This window comes from Phyllobates terribilis, unplaced genomic scaffold (genome assembly GCF_046119375.1).
Source record: "Phyllobates terribilis strain yellow unplaced genomic scaffold, ASM4611937v1 Scaffold_8__6_contigs__length_399053987, whole genome shotgun sequence".
Taxonomy (NCBI): Eukaryota; Metazoa; Chordata; class Amphibia; order Anura; family Dendrobatidae; genus Phyllobates; species Phyllobates terribilis.
This window is the reverse complement of record NW_027362768.1, coordinates 264,792,442-264,819,133: the sequence shown is the minus strand read 5'-3', so window position 1 is coordinate 264,819,133 and position 26,692 is coordinate 264,792,442. Positions and strand designations below refer to the sequence as shown.

Sequence of the window (26,692 nt, the reverse complement as noted above, 5' to 3'; positions counted from 1 at the left end):
CTTGTCAAAAAGCTTAAAGGGGTTGTCCAGTAATTGGATATTGATGGAATATCTTTATCCTTTGGATAGATCATTAATATCAGATTGTTTGTAGGTCTGACACCTGTCACCTCTATATTCAGCTGTTTGCAGATCCTGCGGTATCAAGAAGTGAATCAAACCACAGTTCCATACACTGTGCACTGGATTTTCACCTGTACAAGCGCGCCCGCTCATGTGTGCTGAGTAAACTATGGGGTGGGGGTACCAAGAGGCAAATTTACACAGGATACCATTCAGCCTAAGGCCAGCTGAGCCTGTATGCATGGGGTTTGTCAGTGCTTGCATTGTGTATATCTGAAGCTGCAGAGAGCAAGCCTTTCTGTGTGTTCTCCCCCTGTAAGTGGATCTGTGGGAGTTTAGAATACAATAGTTACCAACCCCACCCCTGGCCTTCCTAGGAGCACTCCGAGTCCTGGACGCATTTCAGAACAGCCCTGCATGTCCTGGATTGCCCTCTTTATGCCATGGTTTGTATAGATCCCACCTGTTTTGGCTCAGGAGTCCTGGTCACTCTGGGACAGTTGGCAGCTATGATATAAGGGCGGATCCAGGGGAGCTGTTCACTGCTTATTACAGTTTTTATAGACTTCTAATCCGATTCCAAACGGAGAATTCTTTTCCACACTTGTGCAGCAAGATCTGTGAGCGAGTACTAGTAGTAAGATCGAGTAGACGTAGCACAGAGAGGAGATGGCGGAGTTTATCTCACTATTGTTTTCCAATGTATTTTTATTGGGCGTTATATTCATAGTTTGCCTTTTCCTCTTGGACTTTGTGAAGAGCAGGAAGAATGGATCACACTTTCCTCCGGGTCCCAGAGGTCTTCCATTTCTTGGTAACATTCTGCAAGTAGACAACAGAAATCCTACAGTAACATTTAATCAGGTACAATATGAGCATAGTACTTGTATGTGCTATTACTGGACAGACACATGTACCCTGCAGACTTCTGTGCATGCACAATAGTGAAAAGGAAAGAAAGGCTTCCTAAAATACATGTATGTCCTTCCTTACCTTTCTTCTTGGTTACATTGCCCTAAATGTGTAGCATAGCATGAGACTCTCAGCTTTGAAAAATAACATGATTTCTGACTATGCGTGTTGTGTGTCTATATGTGGCCACCCAGTGGTGCTGTTGTGTATTGCAGTCTGGGAGTAGACAATTTCTCAATCTACTGAATTTTTTTAAGTAATCCTGTCTACAATCTACAGGCTGTCCCCGCAGTGTAAAAAAAAGTTGCATAATAATGAGCATGCTGCAGGTTTGAGTTCCGCGCCATGCTTTCATTTTCAAGGGGATTTTTTAAACAATGTGTGACTGTCATTTTGAAACCATCTACTTTTATTACACGGTAAATTGCTGCAGATATGCCGTGGCAAATCCACATTGGAAATCCACGATGTGTGAACTTGGCCTCTAAGCAATACATTCATTTATTCATAATTTAACCTCCGAGTAGTAAAACTGCATCATAAAAAGTTAAATAGAACTGTCTCACTCTCAATCATAAGAATAAACTCAATATTAAGTCCTCTTTAAGGAATTTTTATTACATTTACTCTGTCTTTGGACTATAAGATGGTAAGCTCCCCTCATTCTACTTTGGGTTGGAGGGGGCACATTTTTTAAAATGTTGAGCACACAAGCAGCGCAGCAGCACCCAAACAAGCCCGGCGAACGAATCAGTGTTAACAGGTGATGTACCGATAATAACATGATAATGTATATGGGGACACAATGATCGTATTAGTGATCGTTCTGTCCTCTCATTGTTCATTGGCCCATGTGAACAACCGAGTAACAATCAAATTGTATATAGTCAATCAGTGCTCATTTAATCTCCATAAATCACCTTTAAATGCAAAATTAGTGTTTCTATGTGACAGTGCAATCTTTAGCATTTGGGGCTCTACTTTTAATTTTGCCCAGGGCCACAGTTTTTGTAAAACTAGCACTGAATGCAGTGCCCTCTTCAACATTAGATTCAGGATGAGACATCAGTGGCCATCTGGTGTGAGGTCAATGTTCAAGGGAATAGTGGGAAAGGTTCATGTCACTTATAACCTACCCTCATAGCTTCCAACCATCCAGGATTCAGCGAGACTGTCCCGATTTGAGTGTTCAGTCTTGATACATCAGGGATTTGTCCCGACTTCCAATACTCATTTCTCTTCTCTCCATGCGACGTTGTCTCTCACATCTTCATCACTCTGTAGCTTCTCCTCCTCGGGGGCTGGGACCGAGATCTCTGCTCTGCATACACTTACATTATTTAAATAAACAATTATCTTCTTTTCCTGTGATCTGGTCTCCCAGCAATCGATCACACTATGTGTACCATTGAAGGCTGTAGCTAAAGCAATGAGCCACAGCCACTGACATTCCTGGGAGGATTTTCTATAGTTAAAGCGCATTGCAGAATCTGAACCCACAGGCAGATTATACTGGTTCAGAGAGATACATCTCTATATAGCAGTGTATTTCTATGTACCTGCATTCCAAAGGGAAAATAAAAGATTTTTTTTTCTTCCTATAAGGCAAGAGTCAGACGATCATATAATTCGGACAAAGATCATGATGTAATACTCTGACAGCATTACAATCCTCATCCGAGTTATATGGCCGCCTGACTCTTCCCTTAGATTACTAAAAAAATAATAAAAAGCAATTACAAAAATGCCATCTTCTTGTGATCTGATCTCTCTGGTAATTGAACCCACAACCTCTATCATTGCAGGAAGGCAGTAAAGCCATGAATGTAACAAGGTCGCACAGTACAAAAGGGCAGGAGTTTTCATGAAATCACATCCACTTTGTTTGGACATTTAGACCTTGTTCACATGCAGCCAAAATGCTGCGTTTTTTCTGCTGCATTTTTTTACACAGAAATTCTGCTCCGTTTAACTGTACAAGGAAAGTGGATGTGATTTCATGAAAACTGTGCACACTATGCGTATAAAGACGATGCAGAACTGTGGATGTGTTGTGCTTTTTTTCTCTAGAGGCTTTTATGTGGAACCTAAAAAAACACATGTAAAAAAACTGCATTTTCTTTTAGAAATAAATGGTAAATGGGTGTGGCGTGGGTGTGGCTAGGGTCATGGATAAAATGTGCACCCCACACACACACACGGTTGTTCCCTCTTTCTCTTCCTTGAAAGTTAGGAGGCATGCCTACCCTCTCTATGAATACATTAGTACATATAGATGTGGAGAAGGTAGGCTATTACATTTTTATAAATATTTTTTACATTTTCTAATTCTTACTTTAATTTTTTAGCTTTCCTAGGGGACTTCAATCATTGATCCTTTGATCACTTGTCCTGTATACTTCAATACCACAGCACTTCAGCATATATTGTAAATAATGATCTGGACTTCACAGGCGTACCAAGATGGCAGTGATGGCTGACTCCAAGCCCCAAGATGCATATTAACCCATTGGCATCCTGCAGTTGGGGCAATTAAAATGTTACTTTCAGTCAGTCATTGACAGTGACATCTAAACGGTTAATCGTCATTAGTGATGGGCGAGCACTAAAATGCTCAGGTGCTCAATGCTCGGGTCGAGCACATTTGAATACTCGGGTACTCGATCCGAGCAACAAGCCCAATGTAACTCTATGGGAAGTTTGAGCATTTTTCAGACAGCTCCCCCGGCGGTCTGCAGAGGGCCTAAAAATTGCCCAAATCGATGGGAAAAGTGCTCAAATGACATGGGAACAGCATGGGGATGACCCTTGGAAGCATTTCTGACTCCCAGGTCACTGCTCTCAACAACGTTGTCAGAGGTATTACGCCACTTTTACGGACTCACAATAAAACATACAAAAACAAAAACAAAATGGATTTTCCTGGGAAATATGTTAAGGAACATGCTTTCCAGGGTAATGACTTGTATATAAAGCAAAATAAATAACCAAAGACAAAAATGCTCCTCCACACCTTGGGCTATGTTCATACGTAGCGTTTTTGATGCGGTTTTTCACTTTTGCATTGCTTTCAACCGTGACAAATGCATACACCATGAAATGTCATTTTAACATTTTACAACCTTATCTGGCCATGTGGTGTGTGAGATATCATCACACACATCATGTTTCATTTATGAAGAAGGGACTCTGAAAGTCACAAAGCCTATTTTTATAGGGCCATCAGGTGACCTTTACTTTTCTTAAAGGGCCAGCGGTCGGCCCTCACTATTCTTAGAGAGCCATCAGCTGGCTATGTTTTATTGTACCCATTACTAAAGAGTGGGTCTCCTATACTGTTATTGCGTATGCAGTGAGTGGCAGGGCTGCCCAAAATTTGGACGCACCCCAATACCTCTTTGAAGAGACTTAGAGGAGGGCCTCCTGAAAACAATGTTCCCATTATTAGGAAGTGGGTCTCCCATTGTGTTTGCCTATGCAGTGAATGCAAGGGTTGCCAAAAATTTGGAAGCACTCCAATGCCCCTAGGAAGAAACGTGTAGGTCAGAGGGCCTCCTGAAAACAATGTTCCCATTATTAGGAAGTAGGTCTCCCATTGTGTTTGCCTATGCAGTGACTGCAAGTGCTTCCAAAAATTGGGAGGCACTCCAATGCCCCTTGGAAGAGACGTGGAGGAAGGCCTCATAAAAAATGTTCCCATTAGAAAGGAGTGGGTCTCCTATACTTGTAATGCCCATGTACTAAGTGTATGGGCTGACAAACATTTACCCCTGGGGGGTATACATGAACATACTGCATAAAAAATTTTTTTTACGGGCATCATAAACACCCTTTAAAAAAATTATGTGGGTGTTGCATCACGGTCCACAGTCACCCTGGTGATATGTGTAATATACCTGGCGGTGCCCTTGCATGGTGGTCCATCTCCCACTGTGCAAGAGCGCGCACTTGATCTCCAGTCCAGAATGTCTCTCTGGCTTCCCTCCATGCTGTCTGTTTGTGTCTGTTTCTGCTGCTTAAGGGCGGCGCCCGATCACTTCCTGCTTTTTGTACCTGCTGTGGGTCACACCCCTTGTGCGTCCTCAGCCTATTGCTGTCTGTCACCTGGTATATAACCCAGCTGCTCCAATCAATCCCTGCCTGAGCATTGTGTTTCATTCAGTGTGTGCTTGCACTCTGAAGGTGCCAGGTCCCGTTCTGTGTTTCTCTTGTCTGCCTATCCTGGAGGCTGTATTTCCAGGCCTGTCTGAACACGCTCCTAGCCTGTTCCTCCCGCCTTCTAGGGGCCGAATACCTAGACCCGCTCCTGTATCTTGTCTGTCCTGTCTGAACACGCTCCTAGCCTGTTCCTCCCGCCTTCTAGGGGCCGATTACCTAGACCCGCTCCTGTATCTTGTCTGTCCTGTCTGAACACGCTCCTTGCCTGTTCGTCTCGCCTCTCTGGGGGCCGTATTCCCAGACCCGCTCCTGTATCCCGCTGCAGTGTCGGTCTCTTCCGTACACTCAGTTCCAGTCTGAACTCTCTTCTATCCTTTACCTGTTTGGCCTCTATGTCCGTTCCTTTCCTTTTTCTGCAGAGTCTGAACTCGTACCTAACTCCTGCTTGTTGTCTCTGTACTCCCGTTTGTGAGTTTGTGGTCCACTCGCTACTTCACTGCAAGTACCCTGTGGGTATCTGGCTCTGCCTTTCCCTTCCTGTCTGTTCCGTGTGAACAGAGCCCTGTCTCGTCCTGCTCTGCTCTTGCTCACCGCTCCAGGCGGTCTCGTCCTGCTCTGCTCTTGCTCACCGCTCCTGGCGGTCTCGTCCTGCTCTGCTCTTGCTCACCACTCCTGGTGGTCTCGTCCTGCTCTGCTCTTGCTCACCGCTCCAGGCGGTCTCGTCCTGCTCTGCTCTTGCTCACCGCTCCAGGCGGTCTCGTCCTGCTCTGCTCTTGCTCACCGCTCCAGGCGGTCTCGTCCTGCTCTGCTCTTGCTCACCGCTCCAGGCGGTCTCGTCCTGCTCTGCTCTTGCTCACCGCTCCAGGTGGTCTCGTCCTGCTCTGCTCTTGCTCACCGCTCCAGGCGGTCTCGTCCTGCTCTGCTCTTGCTCACCGCTCCAAGCGGTCTCGTCCTGCTCTGCTCTTGCTCACCGCTCCAGGCGGTCTCGTCCTGCTCTGCTCTTGCTCACCGCTCCAGGCGGTCTCGTCCTGCTCTGCTCTTGCTCACCGCTCCAGGCGGTCTCGTCCTGCTCTGCTCTTGCTCACCGCTCCAGGCGGTCTCGTCCTGCCCTGCTCTTGCTCACCGCTCCAGGCGGTCTCGTCCTCCTCTGCTCTTGCTCACCGCTCCAGGCGGTCTCGTCCTGCTCTGCTCTTGCTCACCGCTCCAGGCGGTCTCGTCCTGCTCTGCACTTGCTCACCGCTCCAGGCGATCTCGTCCTGCTCTGCTCTTGCTCACCGCTCCAGGCGGTCTCGTCCTGCTCTGCACTTGCTCACCGCTAGAGGCGATCTCGTCCTGCTCTGCTCTTGCTCACTGCTCCAGGCGGTCTCGTCCTGCTCTGCTATTGCTCACCGCTCCAGGCGGTCTCGTCCTGCTCTGCTCTTGCTCACCGCTCCAGACGGCCTCGTCCTGCTCTGCTCTTGCTCACCTCTCTGGGCGGCCTCACTCTGCTGTTTTGTCCGCCACATCTGTGGTTCTGTTCTTGAGTCCCAGTGTGTACTGGGTCCTATCCCGCCTGTGTTCCTACCTGCTAGTGCCTTCCTGTCTGCACTCTAGCCGTGCTTGCCTGTACCCCCCTGCCTGCATACCCACCTGCCTGCATACCAGTCGTGCCTGCCTATTCCCACCAGTCTGTGTGCCAGCCTAACCAGTCTGTTCCTGTATTCCCCTGTGTGGGTCAACAGCCGTGTCCGGGGTCTGTCCTGGAGTAGCACCTGGTCCCTCTGCTCGGTTCCTCCTTGGTGCACTGGCGTCGTATGCCGTCGTGCGACCCTGGTCGGATTGGGTGAATACCTAGTTACGCCCCTCCAGGCATTCACTCTCCGGCACGGTCCAGTGGAATCACACGCACACGCCGCTTAGCCCGGGCGTGTGCATTACAGCATGCTCAGGCCATGGTTCCCGTTGAGCCCCACGGCCTTCGCTCTCTGAGACGTTTTCCAGCGAATACATGCATTAAAAATAAATAAATACAATTTTTTTTTCTTTAGCTGAGTTCCTGGCTAATTACGCACCGGTCCAGATGGATCTATCTGCTCTCGTTCCTGCGGATCCGCCACGTTACTATGGGGATCCAAGACAAAGTCGTGCATTTGTGGAGCAATGCATGCTATACTTCAAGTTCTACCCTCTATGTTTTCCCACCGATCGGGTTAAGGTGGCATTCATTATGTCTAACCTAGCGGGTGATGCCTTGGAATGGATCAACCCCCTATGGGAAACACAGGATCCTATCGTCCTGGACATAATGGCCTTCCTGGTAGCCTTTCTAATGGTCTTCGATGATCCTAACCCGGAGGCTCCTGCTGAAGCTTCACTTCCCAATATCCCGGAGCAGCCCCGATGGGTAATGTGTGTGGGTAGCACAATAGTCCTCCAGCCCAATGAGACTACTGCCCACCCAGAATCCTCACAGGGTGACTACGCTCTCGGAATACTTCTCCCAACCTCAAGAGGCAGTCCAGATGTGCTAGACATAGAGGCAAGCCGTCACGCCAGGGTCTGTCCTCCCTGAGACCTCCTGACCCCAACCTTGAAGTCCCTACTGAAGCGTCATCTCCCTGTATCCCGGAGAAGCCCCAATGGGTAATGTGCGTGGGTAGTGCACCAGTTCTCCTGCCCGAAGAGACTGCTGCCCATCCAGACTCCACACAGGAGAACTTCCTGCACCCGGCATCAGATGCTTCACCCACTTTAACCGGTGTGCATGTCCAAGGATGCTCCGAAGCTGTGATTACCTCAGAGTCTGTGCACCTCTACTACCTGGCGGAGGACCCCCAGTTGCCTCCTGAATCCTCCGGGATACCACTCGATGACAAATGGAGAGAGACTTCTCTACTCCTGGTACTCGATACTTTGTCCGCTCCGTCCTGTGAGACTGACAATGGGTACCCCAAAGTGGTAGATACCCCCGAGTCTCTATACCCCTCCGACCAGGCGGAGGACCTCCAGTTGTCTCCAGAACCCTTCGGGGTGTCTTACTTGGTAGCGAAAGGACAGAGACTCTCCTATACTCTGTACCTGATACCTCGCTCGCTTCGTCCAGTGAGTCCAACCTAGTGTACTCTGAAGCAGAGGTTACCCATGAGTCTCTACACCCCTCCGACCAGGTGGAGGACCTCCAGTTGTCACCAGAACCCTTCGGGGTGCTACCTGGTAGCGAAAGGACAGAGACTCTCCTATACTCTGTACCTGATACCTCGCTCGCTTCCTCCAGTGAGTCCAACCTAGTGTACTCTGAAGCAGAGGTTACCCATGAGTCTCTACACCCCTCTGACCAGGCGGAGGACCTCCAGTTGTCTCCAGAACCCTTCGGGGTGCTACCTGGTAGCGAAAGGACAGAGACTCTCCTATACTCTGCACCTGATACCTCGCTCGCTTCGTCCAGTAAGTCCAACCTAGTGTACTCCGAAGCAGAGGTTACTCCCGAGTCTCTACACCCCTCCGACCGGGCGGAGGACCTCCAGTTTTCTCCAGAACCCTTCGGGGTGCCACCTGGTAGTGAATGGACAGAGACTTTCCTATACTCGGTACCCGATACCTCGCCTGCTTCGTCCAGTGAGTCCGACCTAGTATTCTCTGAAGCAGATGTTTTCTCCGAGCCTCTGCACTCTTCTGACCCAGCGGAGGACCTCCAGTTGTTTCCTGAATCCTCCGGGGTACCACCAGATAACAAAGAGACAGTGATTTTTCCTCATCCTGTACCTGATAACCCGTCTATTTCTTCCTGTGAGCTTGACAAGATGTACCTTGAAGCAGAGTTTACCCCCAAGTCTCTGCTCCCCTCCAACCCGGTGGAGGACTTCCAGTTCTCTCCTGTACCCTCTGGGGTGCCACCTGAAAATATGTGGAGAGAGACTTCCTTGTGTGCTGTTCCTGGTACTCCACCCGTTTCGTCTGTTGCTGAGCATGGCTGGATAGGAGGTAGCATCCTAGCTAACCAGATGAGACCAGTTTTTCCTGCGGACAGTGGGAGTGATCTCCTTAAAGTGAAGGATTGGCCCTCGAATTCCCTGCGGAAGATTCTGGCAGGCCTGAAGAAGAGGGGGCGTAAGGGGGGGGTACTGTAACATACCTGGTGGCGCCCTTGCATGGTGGTCCATCTCCCACTGTGCAAGAGCGCGCACTTGATCTCCAGTCCAGAATGTCTCTCTGGCTTCCCTCCATGCTGTCTGTTTGTGTCTGTTTCTGCTGCTTAAGGGCGGCGCCCGATCACTTCCTGCTTTTTGTACCTGCTGTGGGTCACACCCCTTGTGCGTCCTCAGCCTATTGCTGTCTGTCACCTGGTATATAACCCAGCTGCTCCAATCAATCCCTGTCTGAGCATTGTGTTTCATTCAGTGTGTGCTTGCACTCTGAAGGTGCCAGGTCCCATTCTGTGTTTCTCTTGTCTGCCTATCCTGGAGGCTGTATTTCCAGGCCTGTCTGAACACGCTCCTAGCCTGTTCCTCCCGCCTTCTAGGGGCCGATTACCTAGACCCGCTCCTGTATCTTGTCTGTCCTGTCTGAACACGCTCCTAGCCTGTTCCTCCCGCCTTCTAGGGGCCGATTACCTAGACCCGCTCCTGTATCTTGTCTGTCCTGTCTGAACACGCTCCTTGCCTGTTCGTCCCGCCTCTCTGGGGGCCGTATTCCCAGACCCGCTCCTGTATCCCGCTGCAGTGTCGGTCTCTTCCGTACACTCAGTTCCAGTCTGAACTCTCTCCTATCCTTTACCTGTTTTGCCTCTATGTCCGTTCCTTTCCTTTTTCTGCAGAGTCTGAACTCGTACCTAACTCCTGCTTGTTGTCTCTGTACTCCCGTTTGTGAGTTTGTGGTCCACTCGCCACTTCACTGCAAGTACCCTGTGGGTATCTGGCTCTGCCTTTCCCTTCCTGTCTGTTCCGTGTGAACAGAGCCCTGTCTCGTCCTGCTCTGCTCTTGCTCACCGCTCCAGGCGGTCTCGTCCTGCTCTGCTCTTGCTCACCGCTCCAGGCGGTCTCGTCCTGCTCTGCTCTTGCTCACCGCTCCAGGCGGTCTCGTCCTGCTCTGCTCTTGCTCACCACTCCAGGCGGTCTCGTCCTGCTCTGCTCTTGCTCACCGCTCCAGGCGGTCTCGTCCTGCTCTGCTCTTGCTCACCGCTCCAGGCGGTCTCATCCTGCTCTGCTCTTGCTCACCTCTCCAGGCGGTCTCGTCCTGCTCTGCTCTTGCTCACCACTCCAGGCGGTCTCGTCCTGCTCTGCTCTTGCTCACCGCTCCAGGCGGTCTCGTCCTGCTCTGCACTTGCTCACCGCTCCAGGCGGTCTCGTCCTGCTCTGCTCCTGCTCACCGCTCCAGGCGGTCTCGTCCTGCTCTGCTCTTGCTCACCGCTCCAGGCGGTCTCGTCCTGCTCTGCTCTTGCTCACCGCTCCAGGCAGCCTCGTCCTGCTCTGCTCTTGTTCACCTCTCTGGGCGGCCTCACTCTGCTGTGTTTGTCCGCCACATCTGTGGTTCTGTTCCTGAGTCCCAGTGTGTACTGGGTCCTATCCCGCCTGTGTTCCTACCTGCTAGTGCCTTCCTGTCTGCACTCTAGCCATGCTTGCCTGTACCCCCCTGCCTGCATACCCACCTGCCTGCATACCAGTCGTGCCTGCCTATTCCCACCAATCTGTGTGCCAGCCTAACCAGTCTGTTCCTGTATTCCCCTGTGTGGGTCAACAGCCGTGTCCGGGGTCTGTCCTGGAGTAGCACCTGGTCCCTCTGCTCGGTTCCTCCTTGGTGCACTGGCGTCGTATGCCGTCGTGCGACCCTGGTCGGATCGGGTGAATACCTAGTTACGCCCCTCCAGGCATTCACTCTCCGGCACGGTCCAGTGGAATCACACGCACACGCCGCTTAGCCCGGGCGTGTGCATTACAATATGGTGGTGGAGGATGAGGAGAAGGAGGAGGACAAGAGCAAATAGCCAAAATCAGGAAGCGTATACCCATGTGTGGGTATGATGAGGTGCATGGGAATACACCTCCCAAAAAAAGACACTGGATTTGAGTTTATGTTACGCTGCTATCATTCGGTCGTTTTGAGAAGTCTGGCCGAATCCAGTCCTTGTTCATTTTTTTAAGAGTCAGCCTGTCAGCATTTTCAGTTGACAGGCGGATGCGCTTATCAGTTATAATTCCACCAGCGGCACTAAAAACCCGCTCTGATAAAACGCTGGCGGCAGGGCAGGCCAGGACCTCCAAGGCATAGAGAGCCAGTTCATTCCACGTATTCAGCTTGGATACCCAATAATTATAAGGCACAGGGGAATCATGGAGGACGTTGGTACGGTCTGAAAGGTACTCCCTCAGCATCTTCCCAAACTTTGCACTCCTTGTGAGAGTACCCCGCACCTCAGAGCTTGTGAGCTGGGAGGAACTGAGAAAATTCTCCCAGAACTTTGGCAGTGTTCCCCTGCCTCTGCTGGATTGAAGTTGTGTCTCTCTCACCTGTACTCCTTGTTTGTCCAACGAACGTTGACCTCTGCCGCCAGCGTTTTCAGATTGGAATTTTTTTAATAGTTCCGCAACAAGGGTCTTCTGGTACAGCCCCATTTTTGTAGACCTGTCCGCCTCAGGAATAAGAGATATAAAGTTCTCCTTGTAGCGCGGGTCTAGAAGTGTCACCAACCAGTAATGACTGTCACCCAAAATTTTGAGAACGCGAGGGTCATGGGAAAGGCAGCGTAACATAAACTCAGCCATGCGTGCCAGACTGCTAACAGGCAAGACTTCCGTGTCCTCACCAAGAGGATGACAGACCATGTTCTCCTCCTTTTCTCTGTCCTCCGGCCATTCACACTGAACAGACGGTATGACAGCTGTGCAGGTAGTACCGTCTATAGCTCATGAAACTAGCTCTTGTTCTCCCTCCTCCTCCTCTTCCTCATTGTCACCCAATCCACGTTGGGATGAGATGAGGCTGGGCTGTGTCTAATCACCCTGTATGGTTCCTTGCTCCATCTCATCATGCTCTGCCTGCAATGCATCCTCTTTGATTGTGAGCAGAGAGCATTTCAGAAGACAGAGAAGTGGGATGGTGACGCTAATTATGGTGTTATCGCCGCTCACCATCTTGGTGGAGTCCTCAAAGTTTTGGAGGATGGTACATTTGTCTGACATCCATGTCCACTCCTGAGGTCTTATGTGTGGAGTCTGAACTGAATACCAACGGCCTTGTTGATGCTGGTACTCAACAACTGCCCTCTTCTGCTCACAAATCCTTCCCAACATCTACAGTGTAGAGTTCCAACGCGTGGGGACATCACACACCAGTCTGTGAGCTGGAAGCTGCAAACGCTGCTGAAACACGGCAAGCGCAGCGAAAGCTGTAGGTGACTTTCTAAAATGGGCACACAGGTAGCGTACTTTAACAAGCAAATCTGGCAGCTCTGAGTAGGATTTGAGAAACCGCTGAACCACAAGGTTAAGCACATGGGCCAGGCATGGTACGTGTGTGAGCTCGCCTCACCTCAGAGACGCCACCAGGTTCTGGCCATTGTCACACACGACCATGCCTGGCTGTAGGTTCAGCGGTGTGAGTCACAGATCTGCCTGCTCTTTCAGAGCTGTCCACAACTCTTAAGCATTGTGCGGTTTGTCACCTAAGCATTTTAGTTTCAGCACAGTCTGTTGCTGCTTGGCCGAGGCAGTGCTGCAGTGCTTCCAACTTGTGATTGATGTGGTCATTTTCGGAGGCTGAAGAGGAGCAGGAGGCTGAAGAGGATGAGGTGCAGGAGCTGTAGACTGTGCGAGCAACCCTGATTAACCTAGGGCTCACAATCCTTGGCGTCGGGAGGACGTGTTCCATCCCAAGTTCCGACTGGGTCCCGGCTCCCACTATGTTAACCCAGTGAGCCATCAGCGAGATGTACCGTCCCTGCCCACAAGCACTTGTCCACGTGTCCGTGGCTAGGTGGACTTTCCCGGTAACTGCATTGTTGAGGGCACGGCTAATGTTTTGGGACACGTGCTTGTGTAATGCAGGGACGGCACACCGGGAGAAATAGTGGCGGTTGGGGACCAAGTACCGAGGGACGGCCGCCGCCATCAGGTTGCAGAATGCTTCCGTCTCCATGAGCCTAAAAGGCAACAATTCGAGGGCAAGCAGTCGTGAAATATGGGAATTTAGTAGTGTGGCCTGTGGGGCATTGGCTGCGTATTTGCACTTGCATTCAAAGGACTGGGATATGGACAACTGAACGCTGCGCTGGGACAAGGACGTGAATGTGCTTCTTGATGCTGCTACTTGAGAGTGTGAAAAGACAGGTGCAGGGTAGGAGGCATCTTCGCATGCACCATGGACAGGGGATTGGCTTGCATGCACAATAACGGAAGAAGCAATAGTGCCACCCGCAGACACTGTTTCTGGACCCTGGGGTTCAGCCCACAAAGTCGGGTGCTTTGCTACCATGTGCCTGATCATGCTGGTGGTGGTCACGCTGCTAGTTTTGCCACCCCTACTGATGCTGGCCTGGCAGGTGGTGCAAATGGCCTTTTTAGGGTTATCGGCAGAGTCTTTAAAAAACAACCAGATTCGGGAAGACCTAACATTTGTTCTGGCAACTTCCTTTGTGTTTGAGTTACGGGGAACGGCTGCCTGCCTTCTGTCTGTGGCCACCACACTGCTTCTTCCTGCCTGTTGGGGTGCTCTGCCTTCCTCCCCCTGTGTGTTGCTATCCTCTCTCTGCATGTCCTCCTGCCAGGTTGGGTCAGTTACTATATCATCGACCACCTCGTCTTCCGCTTCCGCACCCTGGTCCTCCTCCTGACTTTCTGGCAATTGTGTCTCATCATCGTCCACCTCTTGTGACAGTTTCCCACCCTCGCCTTCGTGTTTACCGTGGCTGCTCAAATATTTGGGCATCACTACATGCGATCTTTTCTTGCCCCGCTTCAAGTGGACTGGGCGAGAGGCCCGAATCTATTAATGGAAAAGTGAACGGCTCTTCAGAGTGTCCAAGTGTGGGATCAGTTGTCACCGGGCACTCGGCATGGTGGAAGGAAGGAGGATCAGGGTGAGGAATATGCGGTCCAGACTCACGGCTACTGAGGCTTGACCATGTGTAAGACAGGGTGGTGGTGGTGGTGGCTAAGTGACTGGAAGCATTATCCGCTATCCAACCAACAACCTTTTGACACTGCTCTGGGTTCAATAGTGGTGTGCTGCGGTCCCCTAGGAATTGGGACAGGAAGGTTGGGCAAGAAGATGTGGGTGTTTGTTGCCCCGTCTCATGCTGCACATAACACATCTGCATCTCTGGCTGCTATGGGCATAAAAAGGGACAAACTTATGGTGTGGCACCAGTGCTCCCCTGACCTCAACCCCATTAAGAACCTCTGGAGCATCATCAAAAGGAGTGTCTATGATGGCGGGAGGCAGTTCACATCTAAGCAACAGCTCTGGGAGGGTATTCTGTCCTCATGCAAAACAATTGAAGCAGAAACCATCCAAAACCTGACAAATTCAATGGACGAGAGAGTTCAGAAGCTCCTTTCGAACAAGCGGTCCTATGTGCAAATGTAACATCACCTAGAATAAAGTTTTGAGTTGAAAACTGTTTGATTTCAGTTTGTAATAACCTGATAATGCTTATAATTTAAAAAATGAACATTTTTTTGTTCTTTATTAAAATGAAAAGGTTGAAAACTCTGCTGTGCATAATAATTTGGAACATTCATTTTGAGTGCAGTTTGAGTTTTTTATTTTTTTTTAAATATACTGTTATCATAGGCAGTTTGTACAAAAACCTTTCAATTGTACTCAAATAGTTATTTGACTGGAAAATTACAATGACTGCAATTCATATAGGTAATTTGGGAAAATCTGAGAAAATATTATTTGCATAATAATTTGGAACACAGTGTATTTTGAACAGCAAACCAGTGTGAAAAACTTTGCTGACACACTAAAAAAAAATATGAATGGAGGCCAAAAATGGCAGTATTTTCAGTGCAATTATATGTGATCCATGTGATGGACAAACCACAGTTTTAAATAGCTGGATTTTTAGTGCTGAAATATGGAAAGGACCTGGCTGTATTCTGCAGTGCCAACAAGCAAATGGCGCAGAAAAACTGTGTTCTCTGTATTGCTTTTAAAGCAAATAATGAGGATTAAGATCCCAAAATAATTATTCCTGGCCCCTGAGACCTGGGCCTTTGTGTAGAAATATCTAACAGCAGCAGAAGGCAGAACTGGAATAGAGCCTCTTGTGCTATATGCACTGCAGTCTGCTATATACACTGCCTGCCTGCCTATATACACTGCCTGCCTGATATCTCTGCAGATGGATTAGTCCTCAGAAGGACTGTTTGTTGAGTTGGATATGTGTCTCTAATATAGTTTGGTGCACCTACACTAACTAGAAACAAGCAAATCTCTCCCTAGCTCAGCAGCAGCTCTCCCTACACTGCCTGATTCCGGAGTGACTGTGACGAGCATGGCGGCGCCTTGTCTGATATAGACGTGATGACTCTGTGCGGCCAGCCAATCACTGTAATGCAACACCCAACATGGCTACGGCATTACAATGAGTGGCAGGCAATCCCTGCATGTTGATTGGTGCTCTAAAGAGCGCCAAACATGCAGGGAGGGGACCCGAGCATCTCGCAAGTACTTGGTGAGCTCCGAGCATCTCGAGTACTAAGATGCTCGGGCGAGTACCGAGTACTTGCGAGTATGCTCGCTCATCACTAATTGTGAGTTATCATCACTATTTCTGTTCACTGCTGTTACAGGCACATGCCCATTGTATAACGCAGTTGGCATCTGCTGAATGTGAAGCGGGCTCTACTCCAAGAGATTAATGTTGTTTTGAACTGATTTTTTGTACATGCAAGGGGAGAGGGTGTGCCCTTGTCACAGATCTTGCTGTTAAATAAAAGGCATGGAATTTCTGATAACACCAGTCAACACTCTTGAGCGGTGCCAGGTTTCAGCTGTTTATTTCATCAGTGGCAGAAAATGGTTAATAAAACCTTACACAACTGGAAGGTCATTGTCCTTTACCCCACACAGACAAAAAACAGTGCATGATTTGGCAAGTGAGGTCAAAACATCAAGAAACATTCATGCATATGCTGACAGCAAAACATTTGGGGCATATTTACTAATCCTGCCCAAGGCTACGTTCCTACTATAACGCAGCGTTTTACAGTCCCAACAAAGCAAATAGGATTTAAAGATGCCCTCTGTGCTTCTTTTTAATGCAGCGTAAACTGACCAGTGGTGCGAGTCTCAGATCAGCAGCATGTCAAACTCTCTTGTGGGTCCGCTGAGTTTTATGTGCATAATTTCCCCAAAGATTTGCATTAGGTGCAGAAATTCTGCATGTAAAAAACCCATATCTGTTTAAAGTGCGTTTCTGCAATGAAAACGCATCAGAACTGCATGCAATCCACAACTAAGTATGTCAATAAAGTTTTGTCAAAGCCAAATGCCAGGAAGTATCAAAAACAAAGGAGCTTTATTTAAAGCATGTTATAGAAACAAGGGACAAAAACTGTAGGGTCAAAATATTAATAAAGGAAGGTTAAAAAAAACCTACATAAAAATGCAATAAAAACACGCAAGTAATCTAATTAAAATAACAGGTGCAGAAATTCTACAACATCAAAAATGCACCAAAAGCTCATTATGGGAACGTAGCCTTAGGGCGGTGTCACGCTACCATATAACACGGCCGAGTTCTATGTGATAAAACACTGCATAGCACCCGGCCCAGTGTTATACTGTGGGGCAGTGCAGATCTGCGATTATTTTCTCATGCTGATTCGGCATGAGAGAACAATGGCAGTATGCTATGATTTGCAGCGAGACTCGAATCACTTGCACCCATACAAGTCTATGGGTGTGTGTGAAACATTGGACTGCACTCGCATGTCAGCTCAGTGCAGTCCGATATACGGCGAGTCAGGTCATGGAGAAGATGGAGAAATCACTTTCTCCGTCTCCTCCGCAGCTGTGCTGTGATCCTCTCATGCGAGAGAATCAGAGCACAGTAGCATGACACTCTGCTCCCGCTGGCAGCAGAGCCGGAACCGAGGGTCATTAACATATCGCATCCGATACTCTCACGTTGGATGCCTTGTGCTGGTGTGACGCTGTCCTAATAGTTAAATACTTAAACTGGAAAGTCCTAAAATTCACCAAATTTATCAGATTTTTTGCTGGTTGAGAAATCTGGTGCATTGTTATAGTATCTGGTCTTTATTATATACTTATTTCTAAAATTTTAAAGGGGTTATTCATGACTATTTAATTTTTTTCTTATGGGATAGCTTCCGGTGACATCACGTAGACAGGGCAGCGGCTTCTCTTCTGCTCTGCTGTGTTGATGGGGCATGACTGCCGGTGTGATGCTGATTGACAGCTGTCTCCCTGCTGAATAACTTCAAGAATCACCGGCAGGAGCCGTCTGTGATTGCTCTGAGCTGATGCAGGGCAGAGCAGGTAGATAGTTGGCAACTACATGCCTGTCTGTTCTTAGCCCCATGATAAACACATTTAAATAGTTCTGGATAACTCTTTCAATTACAACAAATAAAAACAAATTCCTAACAGAAAAAAATCATATACTGGTATCTAAACGATAAATCTTTATTTATTAATCCATTAAAATATGTATAAAAAAACTGATATATATACAAAATTGCTATGTGATACAGATAAACCTAATTGGTGGGTGAAGGGGAGCGGAGAGGAAATATAATATTAATAAAGGTGAGGAAAAAAAAGCGATGCACTAAGCTTATCCCCAAACAGAGTAAATTGTTTTATTAGACATGCACCGTCGGGAACATATGATGCGTTCCAGCGACGCATAAACCGGAAATGGGAAACTGGAAATGTGTTTCCCCTACGAGCATATAACCCTCCTGGCGGGAGTTTAAGGACGCCAGAAGATTACACACCCTCTTTTTTGTTGCCGTGGATGATACTGCCTGAACTAAGTCTCCTGATGGACCAAAATAACCATAGGGGAAAACACGTCGGATACGAGACTGAGACCTCTGTGATGGATTGCCTGAGGCTGTAGTGTTGGGGATATCAGTTTCCAATAGCACAAGGGGATTGTTCTGAAGCACAAGATGAGTACCATCTTTACTTATGTGTATTGCTAACTATATTTGATTATAGGATTAACCTAGGGATACTTCTAGGGACAGCCACCATTGAGTGGGGGTACCAACATCTGTGGTAATGTTGGAATAATACATATTAATCTGTATGTGTATTGCAACAACTACTGTGCTGTTTCATATGTTGTGCATATTGTGAGGTTGTTAACAAAGTTTAGTTAAAAAAAAAAAAAAACTCCCACAGACAGGATGCCCCCTCCTTCTCTTCCTGTGTTGTTGTTATATATGTATTTGATTTCCTCATGTTGCAGTAACACCAGACTCCATGCTGTGCCTATGCTGGATATGAATAAACCTACATTCTGTGTTCTAAACTCTGGATGTCACGCGGATTAATCCTCTGCTAACAGGTTATGGGCCCAGATGTACCTGAGTCCCAGAGTCACAGATCCCCAGAACACAGAGGAAAGAAAAGAAAGAAAGACAGCAAACTGAGAAGAAGCAAAGATGGCCACCAGCTGCAGCTCCATGAAATTTACAGTGCCAAGTCTCACTAACCAGAATTATCAATCCTGGAAATTCAAAGTGAAAATGCTGCTGATAAGAGAAGGTATGTGGAAATACACACAGGAGCCTAAACCTGACCCAGTGCGACAGGAGTGGACAGAGATGGATCAGAAAGCACAAAGTACCATATCACTCAGTATAGATGATGACCAGATTGTGCATGTGTGTAAATGTAATACTGCAAAGGAAATGTGGGAGCAGTTGCAAAAGGTACATGAGAGGATAAATTTAAGCAATAAGCTCTATCTCATGAGAAAGCTGTACCAGTCTAAGCTACAGAAAGGCCAGGATATGCAGGATTACATAAGAAGTGTTCTGGAAATTGTAGAACGCCTGAGAGGCATTGGGGAAGATCTAAAGGACTTTCATGTGGCCGCATTACTGCTTAGTGGCCTTCCAGAGAGCTATGATACGCTTGTAACCACACTAGATGCGCGTCCCGATGATGAGCTTACACTGGAGTATGTCAGGGGGAAGCTTATAGATGAATATAAGCGAAAGGCAGAAGGTGTAAACAGTAGGACATGCAACACAGAATCTGCTTTACAGACACAAAACCTAACTGATAACAGGGAGCACATAAAAGAAACACGTGAATGTTTTGTTTGCAAGAAATCAGGACATTTGAAAGCTGACTGCAGAGTCTGGAAAGCTAGAATGAATCAGCTGAAATGCAAAGAGTGTGTGTATACAGCGCAACAAGAAGAGCATAAAAACTGTATTAATGTGTGGCATAGGCGTCTGGCACACAGAGACCCAGAAGCAATAAGAAAGTTAGTCCAAAAGCAACTATCTGAGGATATTACAATTGATCTATGTAACCAGACAATGAAGTGTACTAGCTGCATCAAAGGGAAAATGTCTAGGAAAGCTTTTCCTAAGAGAATTAGTACAACAACAGCACAGCCACTAGATTTAATACACACAGATGTCTGTGGTCCAATGAGCACTCTGACTCAAGGGAAGAAGAGATATTTTCTCACATTTATTGATGATCATTCAAGATATACAGTTGTCCACCTGCTTCACAGCAAGAAGGAAGTTCCAGAGAAACTTGAAATATACCTAGCTGAAGTATATAATACATTTGGAAGAATGCCAAAGATTCTACGTGCAGATAATGGGACTGAATATACAAGTAATGAGACACAGAGCATTTTAAAGAAAAATAGAATCCTATTTCAGGCCACTGTACCGTACAACCCAGAGCAAAATGGTGTCGCGGAAAGAAGGAACCGAACACTATGTGAAAGTGGAAGAAGCATGTTATTTGATGCAAATCTGCCCACAGCATATTGGGGTGAAGCAATCATGACAGCTTGCTATCTTCAGAACAGACTACCAGGTAAAGCTACAGCGAAAACTCCATTTGAGCAATGGAATAGCAGAAAGCCAAAACTACATCACATAAGAATATTCGGAAGTAAAGCATTTGTACATGTTCCCAAGGAAAAGCGAACTAAGTGAGAATCTCACGCTAAAGAAGGTATCCTGGTAGGCTACAGCGAAACCCAGAAAGGTTATAGGATTCTACACCCAGAAACAAACAAGATCACAATAAGTAGAGATGTAGTGATTGATGAGAACTTTGTATCACCCAAGTTTTGTGACATCACGCCAGTAGTCCAGCTGAAGTCACAATTACAAGACAGCAACAAGGAGGATGTAGAGGTCTGGCTGGATTCTTCAACTAATGAAGGAACAACAGAAAAATCAGGTGAATCTGAAATCAGACGATCATCAAGATCAAATAAAGGTATACCAGCTAAACGTCTATCCTACATTGTCAAGACACTACCTGAGTCAGAGCCGCAGTCATGGGATGAAATGCAAGCACTACCTGTCCATGAAAGAACAAAGTGGATCGATGCCGCTAATGAGGAAATCAAATCGCTTCATCAACTCCAAACTTGGAAACTCACCAAGCTACCTCAGGGCAAAAAGGCAATCAAGTGCAAGTGGGTCTTCAAAACCAAATATGACTCTGAAGGTAAAGTCCACAGATTCAAAGCAAGGTTGGTCGCAAAAGGATATTCTCAAAAGTATGGCGAAGATTACGATGCTACATTTGCTCCAGTCGCTAAACAAACCACGTTCAGAGCTTTGTTAGCTGTAGCTGCTGTACAAAAGATGTATGTCAGACATTTGGATATAAAAACTGCCTTTTTAAATGGTGACATTGAGAAGGACTTATACATGACTCAACCTGAAGGTTATGTAAAAAGAGGTGAAGAGAATCTTGTTTGCAAACTACAAAAATCTCTCTATGGTCTTAAGCAATCAGCAAGAGCATGGAACACCAAGATGAATAAAGTTTTGTTGGAAGAAGGATTTAAAAGAGGTCAAGCAGATCCATGCTTATACACAAAATATACAGATGGAAAGTGGATGTATATTCTCTTATATGTGGACGACGTGATTGTTGTTCATCAAGACGACGCAGAAATTGGAAAAATGACTGAAATTCTGAATCAGCACTTTGAAACAAAAGACCTTGGAAGTGTGACATATTATCTAGGAATCCAAATCCAGAAAGAGGAAGATGGAAGTTTTCTTCTAAACCAAAATGCAAAAATTAATTTGATTCTGAATCAGTTTAAAATGTCAGAGGCCAAAGGTATATCAACCCCAATGGAACCATCCTACCTGAAGCTGGAAGAAGAAGATGACCTGTTGCCTAACTATGAGAAATATCGTCAGGCAGTGGGGGCACTTCTATACATATCAACTATGACTCGACCGGATATCACAACAACAGTTGGAATCCTTTGCAGATATGTGGAAAAACCGCGCCAAAGAGACTGGAATGCTGTTAAGAGACTTCTCCGATATTTGAAAGAAACGCAAGATGTAAATTTAAAACTATCTGCAGCAGGAGATCTAGAACTTACCGGCTATGTAGATGCGGATTGGGCTGGTGATTCGCGTGATCGTAAATCCACAAGTAGATACTTGTTTAAAGTTGGAGAAAGTTCAATCTCCTGGTCTAGTAGGAAACAAATGTCTGTTGCCTTGTCATCTACAGAAGCGGAGTATGTGTCCGCAGCCTATGCAAGCCAGGAGGTTGTTTGGCTAAGACAATTGATGGACGATCTTGGCAAACCGACAACTCAGCCGACGGTGATTTATGAGGACAACCAAGGATGCATTAAACTTGCATGCAGTGAAAAGATCAGTGCTAGAACCAAGCACATTGATGTCAGACATCATCATCTACGTGATTTGATAGATCGTGGGATAATTCAGTTTGTCTATTGTGAAACTGATAAGATGGTAGCTGACATTATGACAAAGCCATTGCCACGAGCTAGGTTCCAAGAATTGAGAACCACAATGGGACTAAGAGGATAAGTAGTTGTTGAGTGGGGGTGTTGGAATAATACATATTAATCTGTATGTGTATTGCAACAACTACTGTGCTGTTTCATATGTTGTGCATATTGTGAGGTTGTTAACAAAGTTTAGTTAAAAAAAAAAAAAACTCCCACAGACAGGATGCCCCCTCCTTCTCTTCCTGTGTTGTTGTTATATATGTATTTGATTTCCTCATGCTGCAGTAACACCAGACTCCATGCTGTGCCTATGCTGGATATGAATAAACCTACATTCTGTGTTCTAAACTCTGGATGTCATGCGGATTAATCCTCTGCTAACAGGTAAGGTAAGGGACAGACTTTTTCAGGGGCATATTAGGACTATTAGGTCCTGTTGTAACTGTTTCCCCCCTTCCCCATGCCAATTGTCCCCTAGCTATCCCCTTTTTCCTGGTTTAATCTATTGGGGATAAGCTTAGTGCATTGTTTTTTTCCTCATCATACCTTCAGTAATATTATATTTCCTCCCCTCCTCCCCTGCCAATTAGGATTGTCTGTGTGACATAACAGTTAGAGATGAGCGGTGTTCGAATCGAACTGTTCGCCAATCTCAAATTCGAGCAGTTTTGGGCAGTGTTCGAGCCGTTCGGCGAACCCGAATGATTTGAAAAAAATTCGGCTGTTCGAGGTTATGTTCGATAACTGTTCGTGCACCAAAATCATAACTGGATTTTTTTCTCAGTAATGCTGAAAATTAATGTAAATACGCAGTTTGAGTGTACAGCGGGGCGGGGGAAGGGGTAGGGGATGGATCTCTGCAGAAATAATAAAGATCTCCATTTTTTTTTCTCTTTCCCGCATTTACAGTGGTGAGTTGCAGTCTGTCAGCCTATCAGCAGCGCATACACGGAGCGAAGTGCTTTTTTTCACACAAGCAAGGGCATGTGTCATTGGCTGTGTATGTCACATGTCCTTGCCCTATAAGACCCAGCCATTTTCCCCATCGCCACCATTTTCTCACTGCTGCAGCTGAGTGTTAGACGGCACCGCTGCTGCTGTGTGCGCGCTATACGGTATAACGGTGTGAATTGCAAGCGAATTTTATCTGAAATAGACAGATAGCTTGGGAGTAGGGACTAGTTCTAATTGCAACCCTTTTGAGGGCTAGGTTACAGCATTTCCTACGACTTTTAGCAGGCAGGTCTGTGCTCTTAAATAGACAGATAGGTTTGGAGTAGTGACTAGTTGTAGTTGCAGCCCTTTTGAGGGCTTGGTTACAACAGTTCCTAGCACTTTGTGCCAGGCAGGTCTGTGCCAGTGCTGTCCAAGTGTTTTTCACAGCATTTGGCTAAATCTAGCTAAGCAAATCCTTTTGGGCCTCTTGCAATGTGTGTTAGTCAGTGGAGTAGCCTATCTGTGTTGCAAGCTACACCACCTGTGTATGTAAAACAATTTTTTTTACTGCACCTAGCCAAGTAAAACCTTTTGGGCATATTAGCAGTGTGTGTTAGTCAGTGGAGTAGCCTATCTGTGTTGCAAGCTACACTACCTGTGTATGTAATACAAATTTTTTAATGCACCTAGCCAAGTAAAACCTTTTGGGCATATTAGCAGTGTGTGGTACTCATTCTATTAGGCCATCTATACTAAGCTCCACCAGCTTTAAAATTACTAATAATTTTTAGCTGCATCTTGCCTGGAAAATAATTTTGGGCATAACAGCAGTGTGTGGTACTCATTCTAGTAGGCCATCTATACTAAGCTCCACCAACTTTCAAATTAATGATAATTTTTAGCTGCATCTTGCCGGAAAATAATTTTGGACCTGTAGCAGTGTGTGGTACTCATTCTATTAGGCCATCTATACTAAGCTCCACCAGCTTTCAAATTACTAATAATTTTTAGCTGCATCTTGCCTGGAAAATAATTTTGGGCATAGTAGCAGTGTGTGGTACTAATTCTATTAGGCCATCTATACTAAGCTCCACCAGCTTTCAAATTAATAATAATTTTTAGCTGCATCTTACCTGGAAAATAATTTTGGGCCTGTAGCAGTGTGTGGTACTCATTCTATTAGGCCATCTATACTAAGCTCCACCAGCTTTCAAATTACTAATAATTTTTAGCTGCATCTTGCCTGGAAAATAATTTTGGGCATAGTAGCAGTGTGTGGTACTGATTCTATTAGGCCATCTATACTAAGATCCACCAGCTTTCAAATTAATAATAATTTTTAGCTGCATCTTGCCTGGAAAATAATTTTGGGCCTGTAGCAGTGTGTGGTACTCATTCTATTAGGCCATCTATACTAAGCTGCACCAGCTTTCAAATTACTAATAATATTTAGCTGCATCTTGTCTGGAAAATAATTTTGGGCATAGTAGCAGTGTGTGGTGATCATTCTATTAGGCCATCTATACTAAGCTCCACCAGCTTTCAAATTACTAATAATTTTTAGCTGCATCTTGCCTGGAAAATAATTTTGGGCATAGTAGCAGTGTGTGGTACTAATTCTATTAGGCCATCTATACTATGCTCCACCAGCTTTCAAATTACTAATAATTTTTAGCTGCATCTTGCCTGGAAAATAATTTTGGGCCTGTAGCAGTGTGTGGCACTCATTCTATTAGGCCATCTATACTAAGCTCCACCAGCTTTCAAATTACTAATAATTTTTAGCTGCATCTTGCCTGGAAAATAATTTTGGGCATAGTAGCAGTGTGTGGTACTCATTCTATTAGGCCATCTATACTAAGATCCACCAGCTTTCAAATTAATAATAATTTTTAGCTGCATCTTGCCTGGAAAATAATTTTGGGCCTGTAGCAGTGTGTGGTACTCATTCTATTAGGCCATCTATACTAAGCTGCACCAGCTTTCAAATTACTAATAATATTTAGCTGCATCTTGCTTGGAAAATAATTTTGGGCATAGTAGCAGTGTGTGGTGATCATTCTATTAGGCCATCTATACTAAGATCCACCAGCTTTCAAATTAATAATAATTTTTAGCTGCATCTTGCCTGGAAAATAATTTTGGGCCTGTAGCAGTGTGTGGTACTCATTCTATTAGGCCATCTATACTAAGCTCCACCAGCTTTCAAATTACTAATAATTTTTAGCTGCATCTTGCCTGGAAAATAATTTTCGGCATAGTAGCAGTGTGTGGTACTCATTCTATTAGGCCATCTATACTAAGTTCCACCAGCTTTCAAATTACTAATAATTTTTAGCTGCATCTTGCCTGGAAAATAATTTTGGGCTTGTAGCAGTGTGTGGTACTCATTTTATTAGGCCATCTATACTAAGCTCCACCAGCTTTCAAATTAATAATAATTTTTAGCTGCATCTTGCCTGGAAAATAATTTTGGGCATAGTAGCAGTGTGTGGTACTCATTCTATTAGGCCATCTATACTAAGATCCACCAGCTTTCAAATTACTAATAATTTTTAGCTGCATCTTGCCAGGAAAATAATTTTGGGACTGTAGCAGTGTGTGGTGCTCATTCTATTAGGCCATCTATACTAAGCTCCACCAGCTTTCAAATTACTAATAATTTTTAGCTGCATCTTGCCTAGAAAATAATTTTGGGCATAGTAGCAGTGTGTGGTACTCATTCTATTAGGCCATCTATACTAAGCTCCACCAGCTTTCTAATTATTAATAATTTTTAGCTGCATCTTGCCTGGAAAATAATTTTCGGCCTGTAGCAGTGTGTGGTACTCATTCTATTAGGCCATCTATACTAAGCTCCACCAGCTTTCAAATTACTAATAATTTTTAGCTGCATCTTGCCTGGAAAATAATTTTGGGCATAGTAGCAGTGTGTGGTACTCATTCTATTAGGCCATCTATACTAAGCTCCACCAGCTTTCAAACTAATAATAATTTTTAGCTGCATCTTGCCTGGAAAATAATTTTGGGCCTGTAGCAGTGTGTGGTACTCATTCTATTAGGCCATCTATACTAAGCTCCACCAGCTTTCAAATTACTAATAATTTTTAGCTGCATCTTGCCTGGAAAATAATTTTCGGCATAGTAGCAGTGTGTGGTACTCATTCTATTAGGCCATCTATACTAAGATCCACCAGCTTTCAAATGAATAATAATTTTTAGCTGCATCTTGCCTGGAAAATAATTTTGGGCATAGTAGCAGTGTGTGGTACTCATTCTATTAGGCCATCTATACTAAGCTCCACCAGCTTTCAAATTACTAATAATTTTAGCTGCATCTTGCCTGGAAAATAATTTTGGGTCTGTAGCAGTGTGTGGTGCTCATTCTATTAGGCCATCTATACTAAGCTCCACCAGCTTTCAAATTACTAATAATTTTTAGCTGCATCTTGCCTGGAAAATAATTTTGGGCATAGTAGCAGTGTGTGGTACTCATTCTATTAGGCCATCTATACTAAGCTCCACCAGCTTTCAAATTATTAATAATTTTTAGCTGCATCTTGCCTGGAAAATAATTTTGGGCCTGTAGCAGTGTGTGGTACTCATTCTATTAGGCCATCTATACTAAGCTCTACCAGCTTTCAAATTAATAATAATTTTTAGCTGCAT

General features: G+C 45.8%; 1 protein-coding gene across 1 annotated transcript in view; it reads left to right on the top strand.

The window, feature by feature from the left end:
• Positions 1–531: 531 nt before the first annotated feature.
• Positions 532–26,692, top strand: part of LOC141157214 (cytochrome P450 2D15-like) — a 262,879-nt gene continuing 236,718 nt past the window's right edge. Inside the window, exon 1 of the mRNA XM_073644207.1 lies at positions 532–927. Coding sequence (XP_073500308.1) covers positions 733–927 — 195 coding nt within the window. The 5' untranslated portion in view covers positions 532–732. The remainder of the gene's footprint in view (positions 928–26,692) is intronic.